The sequence below is a fragment of the Rhinopithecus roxellana genome, chromosome 5 (genome assembly GCF_007565055.1).
Source record: "Rhinopithecus roxellana isolate Shanxi Qingling chromosome 5, ASM756505v1, whole genome shotgun sequence".
Lineage (NCBI taxonomy): Eukaryota > Metazoa > Chordata > Mammalia > Primates > Cercopithecidae > Rhinopithecus > Rhinopithecus roxellana.
Genome location: NC_044553.1, coordinates 65,116,526 through 65,144,479, shown reverse-complemented (window position 1 = coordinate 65,144,479; position 27,954 = coordinate 65,116,526). Strand labels below are relative to the sequence as shown.

The 27,954-nt window shown below is 35.2% G+C and overlaps 1 protein-coding gene across 4 annotated transcripts in view; it reads right to left on the bottom strand.

The window, feature by feature from the left end:
- Positions 1 to 27,954, bottom strand: part of VPS13C (vacuolar protein sorting 13 homolog C) — a 190,067-nt gene that overhangs the window by 117,603 nt on the left and 44,510 nt on the right. For 3 of the 4 annotated variants that reach the window (XR_749201.2, XR_749202.2, XM_010374226.2), the window contains exons 12-22: positions 27,072 to 27,178; positions 25,721 to 25,892; positions 24,012 to 24,074; positions 15,194 to 15,323; positions 14,504 to 14,598; positions 9,305 to 9,447; positions 8,262 to 8,454; positions 6,760 to 6,874; positions 5,976 to 6,112; positions 3,290 to 3,413; positions 1,465 to 1,582 (exon numbers count right to left, since the gene is read on the bottom strand). Coding sequence is in view for 2 of the 4 variants with exons in the window: in XM_010374226.2 (XP_010372528.1) it covers positions 1,465 to 1,582; positions 3,290 to 3,413; positions 5,976 to 6,112; positions 6,760 to 6,874; positions 8,262 to 8,454; positions 9,305 to 9,447; positions 14,504 to 14,598; positions 15,194 to 15,323; positions 24,012 to 24,074; positions 25,721 to 25,892; positions 27,072 to 27,178 (1,397 nt within the window). In the remaining 2 variants the exon portion in view is untranslated. Of the gene's footprint in view, positions 1 to 1,464; positions 1,583 to 3,289; positions 3,414 to 5,975; positions 6,113 to 6,759; positions 6,875 to 8,261; positions 8,455 to 9,304; positions 9,448 to 14,503; positions 14,599 to 15,193; positions 15,324 to 24,011; positions 24,075 to 25,720; positions 25,893 to 27,071; positions 27,182 to 27,954 lie in introns of those variants that run through there. The other variant, XM_030930048.1, reaches the window with a different exon arrangement.

Below are 27,954 nucleotides of genomic sequence, written 5' to 3'. Positions count from 1 at the left end.
ACTTGGAACACACAGGTCATTCAAAAGAATAGATAATCTAGCCCTATATCTATGAAAAAAACATGAATTAGTAGTTAAATACCTCTCAAAATGAAAACTCCAGGGCCAGATGACTTTACTGGTGAATTCTACCTAACATTTTAGGAAGAAATAATACCATTTCTACACAGTATCTTCCAGAAAACTCAATGTATGAGGCCAACATTATCCTGATACCAAAACAAGAAAAGCACAGACCAATATCCCTCATTAACACAAATATAAAACTTGGTAATAAAATTTCGGCAAAACAGGTCTAAAAGTATTTTAAAAGAATAATACATATGGGTTGAGTATCCCTTACCAGAAATGGGACAAGAAGTGTTTCAGATTTTTGATTTTTCCAGATTTTGGAATACTTGCATTACATAATGAGATATCCTGCAGATAGGATCCAAGTCTAAACACGAAATTGATTTGTTTCATTCACACCTTGCACACACAGTCTGAAGGTAATTTTATTTTAAAAATGTTAATAATTTTGTGCAAGAAATGAAGCTTGTGTTAAGAATTTATGTGCAGAATTTTCCATATGTGACATAACGTTGACTCTCAAAAAGTTTTAAATTTTGGAGCATTTCAAATTTTTGGTCTTTGGATTAGGGATGTTCATCATTACTAAGTGAGGTTAATCAGTAATGAAAAGTTGGTTTAACATCCACCTGATAAAGGGTATCAATGAACTACTGATACATACAACATGAATCAATCTCAAATTAATTATGCTGAATTAAACACGTCAAACAAAAAAGTTAAAAGTCTAAGATTCTATTTATGCAAAATCCTAGAAAATTCTAACAAATCTATAGTGTCAGAAAGCAGATGAATGTTGTCCAGGGACTGAGGGAAGAGAATTTAAGTAGGGAAGGAAAGAAAGGAATACAAAGGGGAACAAGGACACTTTTGGAGATGATGTATTCATTATCTTAACTGTGATGATGGTTTCATGGCTATATAGCTAAGGCAATATTTATCAAATTGTAAACTTTAAATAGATGCAGCTTATTGAACATCAATTATATTTCAATAAATCTGTTTTTTGAGAGTATAAACATTTCATAACTATTTAAATTCAAATTTAATTTTCTATTTTTTCTCAGGATTATATGGTAGTACATTATCAAAAGAGTCTCTAATGTTTTTGAAGATTTTATTTTGTTGATATTAAGTGTTGGATTAGATTCATTCAAAAACATGAACCATCAACTTTTATAGACTGTAAAAGTCCAAATATTTCTGAAGTAAGAGTTGATGTATAATTCAAATATACATTTTCCTAAAAATACACTTCTGCTACAAAAAGGAATAATCATTATTTTTTTCTGTCTCCCACAGAAATTTATCTTTGCTTCCTTAAATTCTAGCAACTGACGCAGACATATTTCACCTGCTAATTTTCTAATATACAAGAAGCTCATACATTACCTGGCCATTCTTATGTCTTTTTCTACCATAGCTTTGGCCAACTCAACATGAATATCCATGGGTTGCAATATATGCATAGTTGATGGATGCTGAAATCGACACTTTTTCCAGTTTTCCTCTTTAAAAAATAATTTAAGATATTATGGTTTTTACAAACAGCCATGGAACATGGATAAATATTATTTTTAATGAATATTATTTTAAATTGTCAGACATTCTATGGAAAATCACTGTAAATTAATCCAGAGTCAATGATTACCAATTTTTACTTCTTTTAGCATATCAGTTAAATAACCTATGCTTTTTAAATACAGACTGACAGGATCAAAGACTGTGATATAAAATAATTATATTTGGAGAATGTTCACATAACATCTTGCATTTCAAAGTAAACAGGAAAAACAAAGCCCAGGATCTATTACCTTAATTCCAGAATTAATGACCAAGGTTGATAATTACAGTGAAAAGAGGAGGAAAAACAAGAAAAAAGAAAAAAAGAGGTTTACGGGGTTCCTAAGTACAATATTTACGCCCAGCTTAGTACACAATTCCAAAGCAAAGATGAGTTTTAGCGAACAAAATTTCATGACCAAAAAAGTATAATAATCACTTTTCTTCAAATAAGAAGGTCCCAAAAACAGATTTTCCAATAACTAATAGAGAACTATGCAGATCTTTATTGATGGTAATGACTGAAAATCTTTTATCACTTATAATTCAATTATTATTTTTTTTTTTTTTCAGACAGAGTCTCACTCTGTCACCCAGGCTGGAATGCAGTGGCATGATCTGGGCTCACTGCAAGCTCTGCCTCCCAGGTTCATGCCATTCTCCTGCCTCAGCCTCCCGAATAGCTGGGACTACAGGCACCCGCCACCACGCTGGGATTTCACCGTGTTAGCCAGGATGGTCTCAATCTCCTGACTTCGTGATCTGCCTGCCTTGGCCTCCCAAAGTGCTGGGATTACAGGCGTGAGCCACCGCGTCCGGCCATAATTCAATTATTCTTAAGTACATACAAAAGAAAAGGCAGTTTTAATGGTCTATGTAAATACTCCACTTCAAGGAATTAACAGGCTCTTAACACATGAAAAGTAAGTAGAGCATTATGTATTTACATTTTAATAAGTCTCAACACTCCTACTAGTGTATAAACTCTGCACATAGAGACTATAACTGTCCTTTCCTCTAATGACCTACCACAAAGTGATACTATGATCAGGAATAATTAATAAATATGTATTGTTTCTAGAAACTAAATAAGTCTAAAAAAAATATTTACTTAAGCGTAGAAAACACCAAAGCTTTTGGAAAATAATTAAGTTAATTATCTTTAAGATATTAAGACTGTATCTACTACTTTGTAGATATATATTTCTCAGATATCTACAAAAGTAGAAAGCATAATACTAGTAATACTATTGAAATAAAGACTAGGCCAATATAGTCAAGAGTTAATAATGAAGGCAGCAAGGAAAATCATATTGAGTCATCCCAAAAGCAGTAAGACAGAAAAATATGAATCAATTGCAACTTCCATTTTGTGTTCTAAGCAGCTTTATAGTCACATTACAAAAATATAGGCTATGAATAGGCTTAGATAGAAATGGAGCTAGGTATCCTAAGATGACTACCCAAATTTCCATTTCTATTTATAAATGTTGAGGTAATTTACACTGATAGTGTCCTACATGGTTTAAGTGGCCAAAAGAATATGTGTGCAAAATGGTTGTCAGGGTTGATATATAGGCACAGATACATACACGTATGTTACACAAACTACCCAACATAATCCCAAGATCCTAAAAGTTGAATAATGGTTTACCTGCTCTTGCAAAGAGTAATTGTACATTTTTTATTTCAACATCAAACTTGTCATAAGCCTTATCCATTATTTCTTCCAGAGATGAATTAGTAGTCTTCTGTAAGCCTTGATCTTTACTGTTGAGCTAAAATGAAAGACAAATCTCAATTTTTTTTTTCCAAAACAGAAAAGCACATACATCAACATACTTTAGCTAGGTTTCAATCTTGCATTTAGTCAGTTAAAACCTAACAAAATGAAAATATTGCCCTTAATGAATAAACATTTTAATTTTCAGATAATTATTTGTAAACAATTAAGAATATTTCAGCATACATCTCTATTAAAGTTGAGAAATAGGTGTTCAGCACATTTTCATGTTCGAGCTATGTGCTGCAAATAACTTGTCTAGATGTACAACTCCTCCTCTTCCTGGATCTCAGGAAATTACTGCCGTTTATAGTCCAGCTCCCCTGACCCCCACCCTACACTCTTCACAATTAAATAGCAGCGTTTTGTTCCTTCTCTGCACTATACTACAGGAATAATTAGACCACTATAATTCAGCCCCAAATTGTACTGCCTTTTCTTCCTTCCTGGTAGAAGCAAGGATCAATTGAGGAGTATACAAGGGATCTTCAAAAAGTCGATGGAAAATGCCCATTATGAAAAAACTATGCATGAATTTCAAAACTGTTTTGTACCAAAAGAAACTTGAACTAACTTTTTATAACATGACTGAACAGGATCTAGTTTGAGTCACTAAGAAGATTAAGACATCAGCTTGAAAAGGACCCCCCCATCATAGCAACATGAATTCCGCTAAAATTGAAGCAAAAAACAAATGTATGCTGAAGCTTGGGTGAAAGAATGGTGAAATCAGTAACGCTTTATGAAAAATGTATGGGAACAGTGCCCCAAAGAAATCAGCAGTTTACAAATAGATAACTAATTTTAAGAAGGGTCAAGACAATTTTGAAGATGAAGCCCACAGTGGCAGAACATGCACATCAATTTGTGAGGAAAAACTTAATCTTGTTCATTCCCTAATTGAAGAGGATTGATGATTAACAGCAGAAACAACAGTCACCACCACAGACATTTCAACTGGTTCAGCTTACACAATTCTGACTGAAAAATTAAAGTTGAGACAACTTTTTAATCAACAGAAGCCAAAACCACTGCGCTCAAATCAGCCACAGACAAGGGTAGAGCTTCTGATGGAAATTTTAAAAACAAGTGTGGGATCAAGATTCCAGAAGCATTTCTTCAAAGAATTATAATAAGAAATGAAACATGGTTTGGGCATGGGGACTCACGTCTGTAACCCAGCACTTTGGGAGGCCGAGGTGGGCGGATCACTTGAGGTCAGGAGTTCAAGACCAGCCTGGCCAACATGGTGAAACCCCGTCTCTACTAAAAATACACAAATTGGCCAGGTGTGGTAGCATATGCCTGTAATCCCAGCTACTTGCAAGGCTGAGGCAAGAGCAACACCTGAACCCAGGAAATGAAGGTTGCAGTGAGCCAAGATTGCACTACTGCACTCCAGCCTGGGCGACAGTGCAAGACTCTGTCTCAAAAAAAACAAAGAGATGAAACATGGCTTTACCAGTATGATCTTAAGGACAAATCACAATTAAAGCAATGGTTATCATGACGTGAAAGTGGTCCAGTCAAAGCAAAAGTAGAGTAGTCAAGAGCAAAGGTGATGGCAACACTTTTTGGGGATGCTCCAGGCATTTTGCTTGTTGACTTTCTGGAGGGCCAAAGAACGATAGCATCTGCTTATTATGACAGCGTTTTGAGAAAGTCAACCAAAGTTTTAGCAGAAAAACACCCAGGAAAACTTCACCAGAGTCCTTCTTCACCACGACAATGCTCCTTCTGCTCATTCCTCTCATCAAATGAGGGCAGTTTTTGTAAGATTTTCTATGAGAAATCATTAGGTGCCCAGCTTACAGTCCTAATTTGGCTCCTTCTAACTTTTTTTGGTTTCCTTATCTTAAAAAAAAAAAATCTATAAACAGCACCTATTTTTCCTCAATTAGTAATGTAGAAAAGACTACAATGACATGATTAAATGCCCAGGACCTTCAATCCTTGAGGGACGGACTAAACGGCTGGTATCATCACTTACAAAGGTGTCTTGAACTTGACGGATCTTATGTTGAAAAACAAAGTTTATGTTTTTTATTTTTATCTTTTAATTTCATTTTTCCACAAACTTTTCAAAGTCCCCTCACATATTTGAAATTGTCACCTTTTACTGGAGGCTTGGATTTCTACGAGATTCAAAATCCAAAATCCAAAAGTTATCTTGCTCTACTTAGTTACCGACAGTGGTTTAATAAACATATATTCATATATGTACAATTTCCTCTTGTCAAAATATATAGGCAACGAATAACACTGTACAATTAAGCCCTGCTATGAAAACAGAAATGCCTCTTTCTAATTAGGAAAAGACAGAGGTAATCCAGTCCTTACTGTCAAATCACCTACCATTACAGAAAACTTGGAGGTTTTTTGTTTTAATAGTCATAAAACATATATAAAATACTCCAAGCTAGGCTTGAAAAACAGGTTAAAAAAATAAGTCTACATTTAGTTTAGTGAACTCTGAAGAAAAAAACAGCAAACTATTGGAGAGTTAGCTAGCAAACAGGTTAAAGATGGGCAGACAAAAAAATGCATATATACCTACCTGAAATGTACCAAAATCTAAAATCAGAAGATCTGACTTTTCATGGTGGAAACCTGTCTGTGGAATTACTAGATAAGAAGGCTTCAGATTTATCCTTAAATCAAGGACTTTTCGAGTTTCAATAATATGTGTAAGTCCTAAAGAAGGTAAGAAATAATGACATTAAATGGTCAAGTTGAAATATGTAATCATATTATTAACAACTAGAATAAGAATTTTACTTGAAAAGTATTACAAAGGAGTATTAGCTTTTCTCACAAATCAGATTCTCAATTCAGCATGTAAGGTGAAAATTGTATATAGCCAATAGGAAACAATTTATTGTAGCACAGTATAGTAAACCCAACATAGCTAGTATTTTACGTAGGATAGAAGAATTTATTATTTCCTTGGTTAAGGAACTGGATAAAATAGTTGGCTTGAGTTTTGAGGCCATGTTATACAGAAGCAAGTATCTTTCAAACTATATTCACACACAGTGTGATGAACAGTTTCTTAAGAACTGAGATGGAGGGTTGTTTTCCACCTCAAGCTCATTCTGAAGCACGACTTCTTGACTGTAATGGCAGGAAGAATCGTCTGTACCCCATATTATGCTCTTTCTCACCCAGTCTAACAGGTATATTTGACTTTGAGTAAGCCATGTCCACTCTATACTGTAATACAGTCTGAGTTTAAAATAAAGAAAAAAAGCAACATAATATTTGGAACACAATGTTTACATTAAAGTAGACAAAACTTTTAAAGCTTAGCTGATGCTTATGTAGACACTCAAATTCTTTACCTGTAGCTGTTCTCTCCTTAATTTCTTCCAGCTTCATCAATGTTGCTGATGTTATTTGCTCAAGATCCAAACCCTTATTTGATTGAAAGAATTCAACCACTGCATTGATAGTTTTCTATAACAAAAATTTTTTAATATAACCAAGTTACACATAGTTCTTTCCATGTTGTAAACTTTAAAGTCTCACCTCAATTCTAAACAGCTGTAGTTTTGAACTGTGGAACTCCAAAGATATTCTGTCCAACTACATCTCCCCTTGGAGTAAAAGAGAACCTGGAGAAAGGAAGAGCCTAAGCAAGCTTACTGGAGAGGCAACAAATGTGCATATATCATTAAGGTGTAAAGTATGTTCTATAGTGTCATATGGATGTAGCAGCAGACATTACTTCTAGTTTTAGCCTCCAATCAGTCAGAAGGTGAAACTCTACTTCTCTATACTGTAATTAGATTCCCTTGCACTCTGAAATTTAGAAAAGAGGAAGAAAGCCATTTAGCTCTTACCTACATGCCAAATTTAAACTTTTAAAAAATCAGAGATTTTCCAAGATGAAAACAGTTCTGGAGACTGGTTGTTTAACAATGTGAATGTACTTAACACTACTGAACTGCAAACTTAAAAACAGTTAAGATGTTAAATTGAGTTATGTGTATTTTACCACAATTAAAATTTTTTAATTATAAAATATAATGAGTTCTGCAGTCTTTATATACTGCCTCCCCTCCGCCGACCCACACACACACACACACACACACACACACACACTGTGAATTTAGCTTTCAATTGTAAAGTAAAATTACATCACGGATCTCAACAAGGTGGGGTGAAACTACAAGTGATGCAATGAGTAGTGAACCATATCCATATTGCTGACTAACTTGAGATGGTGGGTAAGATAGCCTGAAAAAGGTAAAGCCATAGATACAGAACCTGAGCCAGCATTTCCAATAACATCTAAACACCAATGCTTTTATCCATGTTAACAATATTTAAAATTCTTTTAATCACTCCTAAAGCTCTTTGAGTTTGTTCCAAACATCGAAAGAAAAGAGAAAATACACAAAAAAGAACTGGAGTAGGAAGTCAACATGTAACAATTTGGGAGTACTTGGCAAATAAACAAGAATTTTTTAAAGTATATTAGATTTTTTAAATTTAATATAAGCATAGATAAATAAACCTTGCAGTAGGGAAAAATGTATTGCATATGAAAAAATCAAAATTAGCTCCTGAACATGTACTGCTTTTGAAACAAGAAAAACCTATTAGGAAACTTACCTATTAAGTAAATAAATGTTAAATATGAAAGAGGAGAAATAAGAAGATGTCTGGCATCCATATGCTCACCATAAAGGAAAAATTCTTCTTTTACAAATTTATTCACTTTAAATTAGAAAATTCAATATAAAATTGTCCACTCAAATAGGATGCTTACATTTTATTTTTGAATATGTCAGAAGTATAAGATGGTTTAAACAAAGAGTTACTTTCTCCTTGCACTTACAGCATCATAGATGACCTCCACAGGCTGAGACTGAACAATCAGAGTCTGGTCAGCAGGACTATCCTCTGGATTGGTTTCAAATTTAATTTTAAGCAAGGATGATGTAGTGTCACCAATTGAAGCCACAAGTGATGGTACAATATCCTGCTGTCTCAAACCTGTTATATACCAGTGTTCTAATTTTGCTTCTACCCTATAATCCAATGAAGAACAAGGAAAGATACAGATAAGGTCTTTTGTAATCTAATGGGCTAAAATACAAATTTCCCTTTAAACACTTCTTTGAGAACCAGGACCATCCATGCACATTATCCAAAGCTGAAGCTCAGCCTTCTTAGCCAGGCATTCAATTGCTCACACACAATCTGGTTTGCTGCTCTTGTTGTTTTAATTAACTCCTTTCATCTACATGAAAAACTCACTTTAGCCAACTTTAGAATACTGTAAAAGTTCTGATCACTGTTGTATGAATAAAAGATCACATGACATTGATGAACTCCTCTCCCTACTTCTATGCCACCCTTAATACCCTCTTACTCCATTCCAGTTTCTCCTAGTCATTTCCATTCGGCTAACCTAGACCTTCTCCTAGCTCAGTTATTCTCTTCCACAACTAAGCTTGTGTAGCATTAACTATGAGGCATTTAATTTTACAACACCTTCTCACCCTAGAGCCGTCTAATGTCATATAGTTCTCGAATTATTAACTTCTTGCATACCTTTTATCAGCTATAGCATACATTTCTTGAAAACAAAAACTTATTGTACTTGTCCATAGCTTTCACAGTATTGAGCCTATAAATTAAATACTATCCAATAAATATGCACAAATGAAAGGAGGGAGGGCAGAACAAATGATGAAATATCCATACAGCGCCATAACAAAACAAAAGCAAATATAAAAAGACTATCTTCACATATACATGCAAGAGAAATTAAAGAAGAGCTGGCATTAATCATTTTTAATCCTGAATAACACACCACATTTTTTGCCTAAAACTATAACTAAAAATAAAAATTGAAATAAATATTTAAAAACTTACTTAAGTGCTTGTGCTCCTGGTCGCTGAAATACTTGAGTGCCCAGCCCAATTATCTGAATTTTTAGTATTTCTGGAATATTCTTGTTTTCTCTTATCGTAACAGAGGTGCTTACTAACTTCAGGGTCATTATATGGGCAACATACTATACAGAAAGAATAAAATTAAAATTGTTAAAGTTTAAATAATTATTACTTTATTTAATAATTTCTTCTTTAAATTTGTTGAATTATAAAGCAACCTAACAAATAGAGCATGGTAGGTTCTGGCATCCATATGCTCATCATAAAGGAAAAATTCTTCTTTTACAAATGTATGCACTATAAATTAGAAAATTCAATATAAAATTCTCCACTCAAATAGGATGCTTACAAAAGATCTAGAAATTCATTTCTCTGAAGTTGTATTTTATTTTTGAGACGCAGTCTTGCTCTGTTGCCCAGGCTGGAGTACAGTGGCACAATCACAGCTCACTGCAACCTCCACTTCCCGGGTTCAAGTGATTCTCCTGACTCAGCCTCCCAAGTAGCTGGGATCGCAGGTGCCCATCACCATGCCAAGCTAAGTTTTGTGTTTTTAGTAGAGACGGGGTTTCACCATGTTGGCCAGGCTGGTCTCGAACTCCTGACCTCAGGTGATCTGCCCACCCCGGCCTCCCAGAGTGCTAGGAATACAGGCAAGAGCCACCATACCCAGCCTTCTCTTAGTTTTATAGGTTATAACAATGAAACAATTACAAAACATTTTGTGGCATATTCAATTCAGCAGCTTTTTCTGAAACAAACTAAGTATTTCAGAATAATCCTGTGGCTGAAGGAAAAACATCTGCTTGACTGCTGTGCAGAGTCAGTAAGACACTGAGAAAATAAATCGTGACCCCAAAATTACTGAGTCAAGATTGAAGGTAAAACAGAGAACCAGGGAGATGATCCTGGAATCTGGGGACCTGCTTCTCCTAGAGGTATTCGGAAATTTCAGAGGGGACAGCCTAGGGGCTGTGAAGCTAGGCTAGCAGGGTCAAAATTGGAAACCAGGTCCCATCAAAAGGTAAAAGCACTGATAAAACACATTATTTTGCCTGGGACCCTAAAAGGTTATATTGTAAGAGTAAAGGTGAACTGGAAGCAGGCAAACTCCCATGATCTGGCAGCACAGCATCAAATCATGTCAATACCTACAGTAACAATGATTGGTGCACGTACACACATACACACACACTCACACACACACACACACAGGCTCACTAGATTCATGACTAGTTGGAACAAAAACCAGCAGAAACAACAGAAAATAGATTCACAGGAGCTCTAGACATCAAGAGTCTAATTTTAGACTTACTCAGACTACTAGATTTATTAGGGTCAAAAACATAAAAGATAAAACAGCATGTTAGCCAAGAACTTGGAAGCTATAAGAAAAGAACCAAATAGAAATTCAAGAACTGAAATAGACAAAAACCAATTAAGAATTCAATAAATGAGTTTAACAGTAATATACAAAGAGCTGAAGAGAGAATTAAGAGGAAACTAGCCAAAGAATAAACAGATAAAGAACCTGGAAATACCTCAGAGAAAATAAAGACACACATGATATTATGAAAAGAGCCTACTATGTACATTAGAAGTCCCAAAGGATGAAGCATAAAAGAATGATGGGAAATAAAACTGAGAAGTGAGGATTTTTTTCCAATATTGATAAAACCTCAAGATGTCCAAACAGGAAGAAGTCCAAACAGTATAAACAAAAATGAATACATACCTAGTCACATCACAGTAAAATTACTGAAAATCTAAGGTAAAAAGATTTTCTTAAAAATAGAAAAATGAGAGAGATGGGTGGAAATTACCTTCAAAGTGATACAGTAAGACTAACAGCTGAATACACAAAAGAAAATGCAGGCCTAACAACAATGAAATTATATCTTCAAAACTCAGAAAATCATTAACAACCTAGAATTCTATACACAGAAGTATCCTTCAAGAAATAAGGAAAAATAGACATTTTCAGAAAAACAAAAAATTTAAAAACTTGTCACCAGCAGAACTGCATTTAACAAAATAATATAATTGGCATTGTTCAAGTAGAAGGAAAATTACTGACAGATGGTCAGAGACACAAAAAGGAATTATATGACTGGAATATTCAATATTGCTAAAATTACAACTGTCCCCATAATAATTTACAGATTCAATATAATCTCTAACAAAAGCAGCATGTACTTTTGAAAACACTGATGATTCTAAAAGGTACATATAAGTGGAAAAGGCCTAAAATAGCCAAAACACTCTTAAAAAAAAAAAAAAAAAAAAAGAGGCCAGGCATGGTGGCTCACGCCTGTAATCCCAGCACTTTGGTAGGCTGAGGCGGGCAGATCACGAGGTCAGGAGTTCGAGACCACCCTGGCTAACACAGTGAAACCTCATCTCTACTAAAAATACAAAAAATGAGCCGGGCGTGGTGGCAGGCACCTGTAGTCCCAGCTACATGGGAGGCTGAGACAGGAGAATGGCATGAACCCAGGAAGCGGAGCTTACAGTGAGCTGAGATTGCACCACTGCACTCCAGCCTGGGTGACAGAGCGAGACTCCGTCTCAAAAAAAAAGAAAAACAAGTCAGAGGTCTTACTTTAAGACTTATAAAACTATAATAATAAGTACATTAGTCCATTCTCATGCTGCTAGTAAAGATATACCTGAGACTGGATAATTTATCAAAGAAAGAGGTTTAATGGACTCACAGTTCCACATGGCTGGGGAGGCCTCACAATCATGGCAGAAGGCAAGGCAAGAGCAAAGACAATGTCTTACATAGCAGGCAAGAGAGCTTGTGCAGGGGAACTCCCATGTATAAAACCATCAGATCTCACAAGACTTACTCAATACCACGAAAACAGAATGGGAGATACGGTCCCAATCATTCAATTTTCTCCACTTGGCCCCACCCTTGGCATGTGGGGATTATTACAATTCAAGGTGAGAGTTCGGTGGGGACACAGCCAAACCATAGCATCAAGATTGGGGCCATAAGTGTAAAAATAGACAAATAGTTCAATGAGAGTCTAAAACTATATCCACATATATAAAGTCACTTTATTTTCAACCAAAGGGACAACTCAATTCAATAAGAAAAAAAATGAAGTCTGTTTAAAATACTGCTCAAACAACTGGATAAACATAGGGAAAAAATAAACCTCAACCCACATGCCACTCCAAATACAAAAATTATTTTAAGATGAATACTAAAGATAAAACCCAGAACCCCATAAAGTTTCTAGGAAGAATACATAGGAGAGTATCTTTGTGACTTTGAGGTAGGCAAAGGTTTCTTGAATAGATCTAATGTTAGCAGTAACCATAAAAAAAAAGACTTCACCAGTAGAAAATTAAAATTGTTTCTCATAAATAACTACCATTAGGAAAATCAAGAGGCAAGCCACAAATTGAAATATTTATACATGCACCTATAGCAAAATGTACATATCTATATCTATACACAAACACAAGTCTTGTATGCAAAAATATAAATAACTTCCACAAACAACAATAAAAAGACAAACAACTCAATTTAAAAATGACCAAAAATCACACATGAACAAACAGAGACGGCCAATAAGACATGAAAAGACAGTCAACATCTGTATTAGTCTGTTTTCACACTGCTATAAAGAACTGCCCTAGACTGGGTAATTTATAAAGGAAAGAGGTTTAATTGACTATCTTTCAGCATGGCTGGGAGGCCTCAGGAAACAAAATCAAGGCAGAAGGCCATGGGGAAGCAAGGTACCTTCTTCACAAGGTGGCAGGAAGGAATAGTGTTGAATGAAGGGGGAAGAGGCCCTTATAAAACCATCAGATCTCATGAGAATTAACTCACTATCACAACAGTGTGGTGGAAACCACCCCCATTACTCAATTATTACCACCTGGTCTCTCCCTTGATGGTGGAGAGGGGTGGATTATGGGGATTACAATTCAAGATGAGATCTGGGTGAGGACACAAAAGCCTAACCATAACAACATCATTAGTCATTAGGAAAATGCAAATTAAAACTATAGTCGAGGAACATATCAAATCTGCTAAAATGGCTAAAATTAAAAAGCCTGACAATATCAAATGTGGCAAGAATATGTAGCATATGGAAGTAGCGGTAGGAATATAAAATACTACAACTTTCAGAGAAGTGTTTGCCAGTTTTTAGGAAAGTTATACATATTTATCCTATGACCCAGCAACTCTACTCCCAGATATTTAACTCAAGAGAAATAAAAACGTATCTCCACCAAAGACTTGTACAAGTATATTCATAGCAGTGTTATCTGCAATAGCCAAAACCAGAAACCACAAACATATATATCTACAGGAAATAGATAAGAAATTACGGTATATTCATACAATGAAAACAAAATAACAGTGTTGGTAGTAAAAAACAAAAAGAAATAAAAGATACGATTACCATAAAAATCAAGATAACGGTTACCTTTGGAGAAGCAATGATGGGGGACATATGGGCTTCTAAGGTGACAGCAATATTCTAAATCTTGACCTTCATAATAATTAAACACTGTTCCCTTTTTAGTCAATCAAATAGGCAAGATATTTTGGTTTTGCTTTCTCTTTTATATATGTTATGCTTCACAATTTTAAAAAAATTTCTTAGGATAAAATTTTTTTAAGATTCTATTTAGCACTATAATAAGTACTTTTGTCAGGTTATTCTTACGTTCACTAAAACTACTTAAATCTAAAGTTGAAGGCTGGGCGCAGTGGCTCACACCTGTAATCCCAGCACTTTGGGAGGCTGAGGATGGCAGATCATCCGAGGTCAGGAATTCGAGACCAGCCTGGTCAACATGGCAAAACCCCGTGTCTACTAAAAATACAAAGATTAGCCAGGCGGGGTGGTGGGTGCCTGTAATCCCAGCTACTCAGGAGGCTGAGGCAGGAGAATCGCTTGAACCCAGGAGGCAGAGCCAAGATCACACCACTGCGTTCTAGCCTGGGCGACAGAGCGAGACGCCATCTCAAAAAAATAAAAATAAAATAAAGTTGGAGAGAGAACCTGACTGAAAGCATTTAACCATTATGTAGCAGAGTGGAATTGAAAACATTTTTATTACTTTAAAAAAATCAGTAACTCTAACCCAATTGAATCTAATATAGTATAATGAGACAAAATTCCTTTAAACCACTTAAATAATTACCTGCTTAGGTAAAGTTAGGTTGTGAGTACTCTCACTATAACCAATGGCAGTGAAGAGTTTATCTTTTTCCTCTGGAGTCATAAGGTCATCAATAGCTATGAAAAAACAACATTTTAAGAAATTAATTGCTTCCATTTTACAGATATAACTAAAAAGACTAACCAAACTAACAAGTATCCTGAAATCAACAGACACAAATGCTAAAGCAAAATTAGCCAGGTAATATCTGCTAATATACTACAACTTTGACAAAACATATTCTATTTGTTTGCTAAGGTCAAGAAAAGGCAAAGAGACACCATTAAGGAAATTCAGTTCTAATGTAAGGATTTCAGAATTCCCTAAGTATTTTAAAACTTAAGTGAAACTTGTAATTAAATATCTGTGTAAAAGGTAACAAAAAATGCTAAATGTTGAGACCTCTAAATTGAAACATTTTATATCTGACATAAATATTATTCCACAAACAAAAAATCAAAGTTTTTAGTCTAAGTTTTATTTTACATAAACATAGGAATATACCAGCCTGATGTGTCTGCTTATATATTTGCTATACCAAGCTAATTTATTTCAAATGTATTTCAAAATAAAATTCAACAGGAAGATATAATTTACATAGTGTTTTTTTGTTTTTTGTTTTTTTATTTTTCACTTAACACTGTACAATAACTTATTTGACTTGGAACTTACTTTCAGGAATCAATGATTCTTCGTCCTTTTTCTTAGACTCTTTCTTACCCCAAAACCCACTAAACCAGCCTCCACGTTTCTCGCCTGTGTCAGCAGACTTTTTCCTTAACTTTTGCCCAGACCGAATCACCTAAAAAATAAAAATTAAAAAATTTACTTGAAGAATGTTGCCCTCTTCATTTTCAGGTATAGCCTGGAAAAAAACAATGGTTCATTTTTTCTTTAACACTACGTAAGATTGAATCAGTCAAGATCTTAAATGATGCTCACAACATAATTTAGTTAAGTGTAGTCCCCCTGTTAGTTTATTAATACTTCTCACACCAACTGATAGCATTTTGACGAGGCTGCATGTTATGAGCTATATAGTTAAGGTTCCAACTAGAATATTTCTAAGCAACGTTACTTCCAAATTTTTAAGTTAAGGAGCCACTAGAACTGCATGTTTATAAAATGAAAAGTTCCTTGAAAGGGAACACACCCAAAAAAGTATTAATTTGAAACAATTATATTTCAGAATTCATATATATTGCTGGCTTGCTAAGACAATGGCAGAAGGAGGGATATAAATTAAAACAGTCCTTGAATCTCATTTCACTCTCTTTTTTCAACAAATCCTGACTAGATTTTCTATCGATCCTTCTCTTTCCCACTTTTCAGAGAAATATAGATGAATAACCAAAGGCAGAAAACAGGGAGAAAGAAAATAAAGGGGATAAGTAATTTAGATTCTATGTTTTCATTCCCTGAATAAGTAAATTTCAATAACTTTTCCACTTAAAGTATTTTAAAATGGTAGTGAATGGATAACATATTGTAAGCCTCTGTGTGTAATAAAAAGTGGAATAATACAAAAGAGAAGATGAAAGTAAAGAGTTGAATTCTATAGTAAAGAGAATAGGTTTGATTGGTGAATGTATAGACTAAGGATGGGCAAAATGTTAAACTTTTGTCACAAGCTATGAATGAGTGTGTACATTTTCAAGCCCTGTTTGAAACTGCAAGATGAAAATGAATGACAAATCAGCTACTGTGGATACCACAGCTCAGTGGTATTCAATCCTTGTTGCACAAAAGAATCATCTAGAAGCTTTATGAGAAAAAATGCCAAAACCAAAGCCCCATCACACAACAATTAAATCAAATCCTGAGAGAGTGGGTTCTAGGTAGGCACTGTTTTTTTTTTTTTTTTTTTTTTTTTTTTAATTCCCCTGGTGATTCTAACATGCAGCCAAGGTTCAGAACCACTGAGATGACAACAAACTAGTTTCCTTCAACAGCAGAGATCATGATACAGAAAATTAATTGCTTCAACAGTTTCACAAGTAGATGAAACCGAGCTATTTTGGAAATGACACCCAATTAAATGTATATCTGAGTGTTTCTGCTTTTAAGAATCTTCTATGAATTCTTTTAGGGAAAATGCAACCAGAGACTTCAAATTTAAACCCCTCTTAGATACTGAGACTTAATAAATAGATGAATTTATAAATAGTTTTTATAAATCTAAATGCAGAAAAAGCTATAAAGCATTTGGATATTTTGTTAACATCTCTTTTAACCAAACTGATAGTTTTAAGTTTTAAAAGGGCAGGCACTAAACTGTATTTTTTCATTGTTACCATCTTCTTAGCTACCATAAAAATTATTCTTTATAAAAATAGATAATACATTTTTTTACACTTTGGGGGAAAGAAGCCTTTTTATTTTGGAAAAAATTAATTAACCAAAATTAACCTTTTTAAAATATCCTGATAAGAGACATCAAGATAATATGGCGACAAATTCCAACATTCAACTTCCTCCCAAATCTCTAAGTATCTAATAACCTTTAAAAGAAAGATAAAGCCATTATTAGCATTAGCATTGAAATTTGTAGTGTGCTGATCACACCTTTAAGATTTCAATGCTATAAAATCTAAATAAACTGAAAATTTTAGACATAATAAAGAGAAAAAGAGATGAATTAGTAGGAAAGCACACAATCAAAAATACTAATTTCAAACAATAAGAAAGGCTATGAAGAAAATGAAGTAACAAAGAAAAGTGAAGAAAAGTTTTCCTATGTTTGTCAATCTCCACTTAAAAATAAATAAGAATTAACATTTAAAAATATGAAAGCTGTCACAGACCTATACACACACATCATACCAATGTCAAATTCTTGGTTTGGGTATTGTTCTATAATTACGTAGATGTAACTATTGGGAGAAACTGGGTGAAGGGTACACAGGGCCTCTGTGAACTATCTTTGCAACTTATTATAAATCTATAGTTATTTCAAAACATATATACATATATGGGAGACCAAAAATAAATAAAAATATACAAATGAGACCTAATATGAAGACGAATGCAGAGCCCTTTCCCTTTTCCTCAATTACCCCTTGTTGCCTTCACTTCCTTCTCTGTTCAACTAAGTGCCCATGGTAAATAACTTCAGCCAATCCTCTGCCTGCATTTTAAACTCTGGCCCTACGTACTTTCCATTACAATGAAAAAAATCAATGTTAGATGGATCTAATTGTATTCTCTTCTACATCCATCATTCTTTGTTTACTGCATCTCATAATTAGTACTCTTTCTTCACTTTTTAAGCAACTGTAGCTGATATTAAGAATACACATTTAAGCTAAAGCAACTTAAGTCGTGGAGGATTAAAATTAAATTGATTCATTCCTCTCTTTCATAGGAACAATCCCCAGCAACAGCAAATACCTTTCAAAACAGTCATACTTTCTGACCTAACAACTTGTACCTTGGGGAATTTGCCTATGAGAAAATAAGGGATGTTTGAAAAAATGTAGAGATAAGGCTATTCATTGTAGAGTGACTTACAATTAAATATAACCAGTGAGAAATAGTGAAGCAAATTCTGGTATATGCACAGAATGGAATACTATTCAGCATTTTTTTTTTTTTTTTTTTTTTTTTTTTGAGATGGAGTCTCACTCTGTCGCCCAGGCTGGAGTGCAATGGCGTGGTCTCCGCTCACAGCAACCTCCACCTCCCAGGTTCAAGCGATTCTCCTGCCTCAGCCTCCCAAGTAGCTGAGATTACAGGTATGTGCCACCACACCTGGCTAATTTTTGTATTTTTAGTAGAGATGGGGTTTCACTACGTTGGCCGGGCTGGTCTCAAACTCCTGACCTTGTGATCTACCCATCTCAGCCTCCCAAAGTGCTGGGATTACAGGCTTGAGCCACCACACCCAGCCTCTATTCAGCTATCTTAAATGATGTCAGAAAAATGGTTCTGCTGGCATTGAAAATGGACACTATAATATTGTTAAAGACAGAAAAGCAAATTACAAAACCTTCTCCTGACTCCACATTGTCCACCACTTACTGTTCCATTTATCTGCTCTGCTTACAGCAAAGAATCATACTGTTCCTACTCACTGTCTCCCATTCCTATCAAGTTTCTGCCCACATTATTCTATAAAAATTGCTCTTAAGTGACTTCTTTATTACTAATTTCAGTGAAAGTTGTAGTTCCATGGTGGCATAAGCCCTCTTCAAACCATCTAAAACTTCTGAACAAAATATAAAAAAGATCTACCGAGATTTTGAAAAGTAAGTAAAGCAGGCAAACAGTAGAAGGGGTCACAATTTGGAGAAGTGACCTGCACAAGAGTGAGTTTTCCATGATGTTTGTTTTTCTCATATGGTGTACCCATCCCATCCCACCCCACCACCATAATCTCCCATTTCTAATGTTCTTGCCCTTGAGCATGGGCATGACTTGCAACTAGTTTCTAAACAATAAAATACGGCAAAGGTAATAAAATATACTTGATTCTGTGTACAATGTATATGTTATGTATACAAGACTTCAGCGACCATCTTGCTGGAGTTTCTCCCTTCTTTTGAAGAAGAAAGCTGCCATGTTATGGTTTCTATGTCAGGAAGCCCATTAGGCAAGGAACTGAAGATGATATTTATAAGCTGAGGGCAGCTCTAGCCAGAAATCAACAAAAAACTGAAGCCTTCCATCCCACAGCCACACAGAGCTCAATTCTGCCAAGGAAAGCGGATTCTCCATCAGTCACGTTTCAGATACCATAGTCCCAAACCAACATCTAGCAATATTTTAAAACCTTAAGCAGAGGACTCAGCTAACCCATACCTAGACCCTAGACCCAGAGAAACTCAGAGATAACAGCTATGTGTTGTTTCAAGTCACAAAGTTTGTTATATAGGCATAGAAAACTACTATATATGGCTCTGCCCTGAGCAAGGGCCTCACCATGGAGCAGAGCAGAGGAACATGGAGCACAGTTGTACCAGCAGCTACAACCCTGAGAAAAACTCCGTATTTCTGGCCAAGGAACCAGTAAATGGAGTTCATGAAGGCCAGAATGTATATGAGAAAACCCTGGCAGGGAAAAAGCTGGAGAAGGGGATTATCTCTTAATTCTGTATACGAACCTGTCCAAATCTCAGTCTAATACAAGCTTCACATATGTGAAACTAACCCAAACCAAAGTAGCAAAGGTTTTAGCCACCCAAACTAATATGAACCACCTGTGCAAGTCTCAAACTAACCCCTGTATTATTCATGAGTAAAACAACCTCAAACTTACATACCAAAGGTTTAAAGAGCTGAACTGAAATCTGAACCACCATCCACAGAAGGCAAACACAACTTAGATTCAGAACCTAACTAGGCTGTACACTAACACAAAATGTCAACGTTTTCCAGAGCATAATAACAAGATCCAGACATTATATAATAATCACAATGTCAAAAATACAATCCAAAATTACTTGACATATGAAAACAAACAAAACTGGAAATGTAACTAATTCTCAAGGGAAAGATAATCATCAGATGCCAACAATCAGATAACTTCAATGTCTGATAGCTGGAACTATCAGAGAACCACTGTTACCTGACATAAAGGCAAACACACTGGAAATTACTAAAAAGACTGGAATCTTCAATAGAGAAATGCAAACTATACAAAAAAAAAAAAAAAAACTCAATAGTAATTTCAGACCTGAAAAATATATTATCTGAAATCAAAAATTCCCAAGATGGGTTCAACAGCAAAATGAAGACGACAGAAGAAAGAACTTGAAGATAGATCAACAGAAATTATCTAGCCTTAGAGAGAGAAAAAAGATTGCAGGAAAAAAATGAACAGATCACCAAAAGGTCTAAATACATACATATATATATACATACACACATATATATACACATATATATACACACACACACACCTCTTATGTATGAATATATATATATATAATATATATGGGTATTTTCATCTTTGCCTATATATTTTATATATTTATATATATATGCATAGAATATAAAATTAAGAGTCCAAACAATTAAGAGTGCAAAAGAAGAGAATAAAAAGAAATTGGTGCCAAAAAATTACTTGAAAAATGTCATAGCTTAAATATCCCATATTTAGTAAGTTTCATGGTCAATTCTGTCCTATCTTAGTTAAAAAATCAGGTGCATCTGTCACAGCTGATCACTTTCTCTTCCTTGAAATTCTTTCTCCACTTAAATTTGAAGGTGTTACATTCATACAGCTTCCCTGCTACAACTCTGGCAATCCCTTTATGGTCACCTTTGCTGGTTCTTTCCCATCCCTCTGATTGTAACAATGGATGCTTTGGATCTTTGCAACCCTCCTCTTCTCTAGCTATTCTAATTCCCGAGGTGATCTCACCCAATCTCATGGCTTTAAAGAAATCCATGTGCTGACCCTTCCTACATTTCTATATCCAGCACAGATTCCTCTTCTGAACTCCACATAATTGCCTACTCTATTGCCCCTCTGAGGTCTAAGAGCTAAAACTTAATAGGTCCCAAATTGAACTCCTGGTCTTCTCTCGTATCACTCAAGCTTGTTCTCTCCCATCTTCCCCCTCTTATTTGATAGCAAATCCATCCTTCCAACTGCTCCAGGTCAAAATATTTAAAGGCATTTTTTACTCTGTCTCCGACAACTCACATCTAGTCAGTCAAGAAATACTGGCTGTACCTTCAAAGTATATCTAGAATCTGACCCTTTCTCATCACCTTTATTTGCAACCATTTTCAGGAAAGCTACTGTCACCACTCATCTCAATTATTTCAATAGTCTCCTAACTGTTCTCCCTGTTTTCACTCTTGCCTTCCTTCCCACAGTCTGCTTTCAAAGCAGCCAGGATGAATTTTAAAACTTAAGTCAGATCATATCATCCTGTACTCAAAACCTACTATTGGTTTCCCAATTCAGAATAAGAACCAAAACCCACATAATGGCTCATAAGATGCTGCTACACAATCTGGCAATCTCCTCAACTCCCATGTGCAGCCCTCCCTTTCCTCTGCTACCTTTCTTCTCTGACCTCATTAACCACCACTTTTCCCTCTCTCAGGACTCCAGTTAGTTTCCTCAATGAGTCAGGTATGTTCCAACCCCAAAACCCTTAAGCAGTTACACTTTATTATTTCTGCCTGGTTATACTTTTCCCTTAGATATCTTTCTGGCTGACTGCCCCATGTTCTTCAGGTCTTTGCTCAAATGTTTCCTTCTTAGTGAGGCTCTTCCTGACAACACTGTTTAAAACTGCAAATCATCATCACTTCCTAGCTTCAGCGCTCCTTGTATTCTTTCCTACTTTATTTTTATCGAAGTACTTATTAACCTTATCCCCTACTACAATATAAATAAAAGATTTTTGCCTGTTTTGTTCATTTCTGCGGGCTAATGCAAACGATAATGACAATGAAAAAAATCACGTATTTAGTAATCACTATGTGCACATAATAATTTAAGTGTTTTAAAAGAATTATCAGGTACTCCTAATGATAATCCTAAGATGTAGGTATTACTAATTAATCTCATCTCACAAATCAGGAAACTAAGGTACAGAAGGGTCAAATAGCCCAAAATCATATCATTAGTAGATGGCAAAGCTGAGATCAGAATCCAGACCACCTGACTCCCAAGTCTATACTCTTAGCTATAATGTAAGCATAACAGAATAAATGAACAAGTGTACAGTTGACCCTTGAACAACATGGGTTTGAACTGCACGAGTACACTAATACAAGGATTTTCTTCTGCTTCTGCTACCCCTGATACAATCCTCCTCTTCCTCCCCCAACTACTCAGCTTACTCAATGTGAAGATCTTTATAGTGATTGACTTCTACTTACTGAATAGTAAATATATTTTCACTTCCTTCTAATTTTCTTAACAACATTTTTGTTTCTCTGGCTTACTTTATTGTAAGAATACAGTGTATAATACATATAACATTTAAAAATATGTATTAATTGACTGTTATCAATAAGGCTTTTGGTTAACAGTAGGTTATCAGTAGTTAAGTTTTTGAAGAATCTAAAGTTACACACAGGCCGGGAACAGTGGCTCATGCTTGTAATACCAGCACTTTGGGAGGCCGAGGTGGGTGGATCACCTGAGGTCAGGAATTCAAGAACAGCCTGGCCAACGTGGTGAAACCCCATCTCTACCAAAAATACAAAAATTAGCCGGGCATGGTGGCACATGGCTATAGTCTCAGCTACTCAGGAGGCTGAGACAGGAGAATGGCTTGAAACCTGGGAGGTCGAGGTTGCAGTGACCCAAGATTGCGCCCCTGCACTCCAGTCTGGGCGACAAAGCAAGACTCCATCTCAAAAAAAAGAAAAGTGAAGGTAGTTATACACAAATTTTTAATCGTGCAGGGGCTTGGCATCCCTAACCTTCAGGTTGTTCAAGGGTCAACTGTATATGCCTTAATCTCATTTAAAAGTACGAGTAAGTATATGGACATCTATAACTATAAAAAGGACTAAAAGGATATACAGAAAGGTATTAACAGTAGTTACTTTTAGTTTATGAGATGATTGTTTTTGTTTTATCTATATTTTCTAACTTTTCTACAATGAGTTATATTGCATTTGCAATTTATTTTTTTGATTACCAAAAAGTCATGTTACAGAATCTTAGAAATGACATGGAACATTGCACACAAGGCATCAATAAATAATCAGTTATAAAACATTATCAGTAGACCATTTCCAATTTCAGAAAGAAAGGAAAAAAAGGAAGAAAGTGAAGAAAAGAGGAAGGAAGGAAGAAAGGAGAAAAGAAAGAAGAGAGGGAGAGAAGGAAGAAGGAAGGGAAGGAAGAGGAACAAAGGAAAAGTAAAAAAAAAAAAAAAGAGAGAGAGAGAAAAAAAGCATAAATAAGCAAGTATACAAGCATGGGAGAAAAACTGGTAGCCAAAATGATAACAGTAGTATTCTAAGTTGTTAGGATTATAGATGTCTTTTATTTACTTTCTTTTTTAGAGTTTCTCAGATTTTTCATTATAAAATTGTGTAAGTGGCCAGATGCGGTGGCTCACGCCTGTAATCTCAGCACTTTGAGAGGCCAAGGTGAGCAGATGACCTGAGGTTAGGAAGACCAGGCTGGTCAACATGGTGACAACCCGTTTCTACTAAAAATACTAAAAAAAATTAGCTGGGCGTGGTGGCACCCACCTATGATCCCAGCTACTCAGGAGGCTGAGGTAGGAAAATCACTTGAACCCGGGAGGCGGAGGTTGCAGTGAGCCAAGATCATGCCACGGCATCCCAGTCTGGGAGACAGAGTGAGACTCCATCTCAAAAAAAAAAAAAATTAAGTTTTTTTTTTTTCCTTCATATTAGTGGCTTTTTTTCAGTACAGTTTCTGTTCTCCTGAGACTAAATTAAGCAATAAAAACCTCAACTCATGAAACTTCAATTTCTTGATCCTAGGTTTAAAAGGGGGTATTAACATGTTTAAAACATAAAATCAGCTAATAAAAATGATTACCTCAACTTGTGCTTGTTGCCTTGCTAAAATTATGTTAAAAACATCTAGAGTCTTCTCCAAGTCCTGTAAAAAACAGAGAGGCACTTGTAAACAAGCAATTTAACCATTAGATAAAGCAAGAAATTTAATCATTCTTTTATCATTAGATAAAAGAAATTTTTCTTTTATGATTTCTAGGCATATCTAGTCCATTATCAGTACCTGTGACCTAATGATAGTATTAGTATAAATCTGAATGTATTCTAGACTTTTAAGTTTTTTAATTTTTTACAGTAAGAAAATAAGTTTTCCAAGAAAATAAATCCTCATTAAATACAGTATGAAAATAATTTTTATGTGAGAACATTATAATTAACACATAGACATAAATGCACATGAAAACAAGAATATTTACAAAGGGGACTTGTTTTACATACCATTCTTATGATTCTTACTTCTTACTCCTCCCATTCTTATTATTATATAGCCATTGTACTAAGGGTGCCATTACAAAACACATAATATTTAAGAATGTAAAATTCTGCAAAACAATAAGTAGGCTACAGTAGAAACTGATTTGAGGCATTTATATAAAAGTACGTTAACCAGGTGACCTGTGTTCTAAGTGCTTTATGTGCTGTCTCATACAATTCTCACAACTCTGTAAGACAGATATTGTTACCATTTTATATATGAGAACACTAGACCTGGGAGTTTCAGAAACTTGTGTCCATAATCAGAAGGACACTTGGTAAATATCCAAGTCAGTACATGAACCCAAATCCATCTGACTCCAATACCTACACTTTTTCTAATATTTCATACTATTGCAGAAAAATAGTAATTCAACTCATAAAAATAGTAATTCAACTCATTTTTCACATTATGAATCATTGGTAGAAATAGTTCTATAACTGAAATCAGAAGACATTAGGCAAATTATGTATCCAGTGTGATTCTACCTTTTTTTATATTTTTTTCTTTTATTTTTTTCTTGAGATAGAGTTTTGCTCTTGTTGCCCAGGCTGGAATGCAATGGCAGGATCTCGGCTCACTGTAACCTCCGCCTCCCGGTTCAAGCAATTTTCCTGTCTCAGCCCCCCGAGTAGCTGGGATTACAGGCGCCCACCACCACCGCCAGCTAATTTTTTTAATATTTTTAGTAGAGACAGGGTTTCACCATGTTGGCCAGGCTGGTTTCCAATTCCCTACCTCAGGTGATCCGCCCACCTCAGCCTCCCAAAGTGCTGGGATTACAGGCGTGAGCCACCGCGCCCAGCCGTGTTTCTACCTTTTAAACAGGGGTAGATAAGACCTCTTCGTTCCCAAGAAGTAAAAGTTTTTTATAAATAATATTTTGAAGCATTTTGAAAAGCTACTACCATATAAATACAGGATGTTTACTAACAAAACAAGATATAGCTATCTAATAAACACATATTTAAACAGCTCTGATACTGACTTTCTAAACATTATTATAAAAACCAGACACGTTTCCCAAATCATTTACAGTAACCTTATCTTATCTGATATTGGCATGGGGAAAAAAGTTTTTTTAAAGAAGAAAAACTGGAAAAAAAAAATTCTGCATTTTCCCATATAATTCTCTCTCAAAAAGGGGTGAATCCTGTTCTTCCTAAAATTATTTTTTGATTCAAATTACATGCAGAAGAATATTAAAGGACAATTAGACAAATAATAGTTCTCACTAATATACATGCAAGATATACCTGAATTTCTTTCTGTATTTCTTCTGAGACTTTAGACTGTGTTAACTTGTTTTTGTAGGCAATTTTATAACTCTTGAGTAACTGCCTGTGCTTTTTTATATTACTCCATGACCACATCTGTGTATACCTTCTTATATGAACTTCAAGAACAGAGTCAATTGCATATTTCCACCTGAAAATCAAATTTTGTTAACAGAAATGTGAATATAATGGTTTAACACAAAACAGGAAAAGTCTTGACTTTTTAGAACTTACACTGTCAAATTTTTTGTTCTTTTTAACTCTCTTCCTATAAGAGCTCAGCAATTCCCAGTAAAATTGTCTGACTTAAATAGACTTAGATATAAGAAAACATTTAAGGAAGAGAGTTTATCAAAGCAAAATCCAAAAGGCACAAAATGACATGTGGGAAAGAGTATCCAGTATGGTTATAACACTGAGTCTACGTGGGTAACTGATAAGCAATAAAACTTTGGTAAAAATGTTGAATGCCTTGAATGTTAAGAATTTGGGAACCAGCAGGGTGCAGCGGCTCACATCTGTAATCCCAGCACTTTGAGAGGCCAAGGTGGGCAGATCACGAGGTCAAGAGATTGAGACTATCCTGGTCAACATGGTGAAACCCCATCTCTAATAAAAATACAAAAATTAGGCTGGGTGCAGTGGCTTACGCCTGTAATTCCAACACTTTGGGAGGCCGGGGAGAGTGGATCACAAGGTCAGGAGTTCAAGATGTCAAGATGCTGAAACCCCGTCTCTACTAAAAACACAAAAATTAGCTGGGCGTGGTGGTGGGCGCCTGTAATCTCAGTTACTTGGGAGGCTGAGGCAGGGAGTTGCTTGAACCCTGGAGGTGGAGGTTGCAGTGAGCCGAGATCGCATCACTGCACTCCAGCCTGGGCAACAGAGCAAGACTCTGTCTCAAAAAAATAAAAATACAAAAATAAGCTGGGCGTGGTGGCACACACCTGTAGTCCCAGCTACTGGGGAAGCTGAGGCAGGAGAATCGCCTGAACCGGGGAGGCAGAGGTTGCAGTGAGCCAAGATCGCGCCACAGCACTCCAGCATGGGGTCAGAGCAAGACTCTATCTCAAAAAAAAAAAAAGGAATTTGGGAACCTAGGAGCAGAAATATAAGTGGATGTTCATATGAAAAAAGTAATATGGACATACAAAAGAAGTGAAAGCTGTTCTTATAAGTAATCAATATATTTACTATTTATCTTTTAATACTCTTGTCTCTTTTTTTAAAGTGGCTGAATTACTTGGCTTTTGAAAGTTGCTTAACTCTGACAGTAACTAAATATATGATTATATGTTCCTCACAAAACAAAAAACAAATTCTAACTTACCATCGTCGACTATTGGTATGAAGTGGTAAATAAGGCTTGTATTTCCTATAAGGCGCATTCCTAACCATATAATCCACTGACTCCAAAAGGTCAATCATACTTAAGTACTGTTAAAACAAAAATAAAATTATATTTACTACATTGTACATATAAATAAAGACTAAATTTCATTCTATTTTTCAGTCTAGTGAGACTCTAAATTTCCTGAACAATGTTGCCTGGTAGCCCAATAATATACTATATTTCATCAAATTTAAGATGCTATCAATTATAAGTATACTACAGTTCATCAAATTTAAGACACTATCAATTTTAAGTTGTAATATAATTTTAGGTTCTACTACAAAAGAAAACTGTTAATTAAATTGTGTTATCACCAATATATACATCCTATTTTCAGATGTTAAAATGTAAACTAAATGAACATCTTAGAAACAATGAAATATGGTATCTGTAAATTATGATATAAAATATGCCTGTTTCTAAGACTATATATTTTTCCTCTGGACCATTGTTTCAGCAGTAGTTATCTATGAGTTGATTTTGAAATTACTGCAAAAATTATTTGCATGACCAAAGCAAGATAAAGCTATTTAAGCAGCCATCTTACCATCAACACAGCAACTCTGTGTAGATCTGACAAACAGCTCAAATGGAGGGAAACATACACCCAGAGGCAGCACGAAACCAGAGAAGATTTTTAAAAAGGGGCGAGTCTAGCTTCCTCCTCTCTAATTTTTCCCAATGCAGTTCTAACTAAAAGTTACCCACCATGTGGCTGTTCATCGCTTGAAATGTGTCTAGTCTGAACTTAAATGTATTTTAATTTATGTAAAATGTCTCATTACAACTTTTTACATTTATTACACGTTGATATGATTAA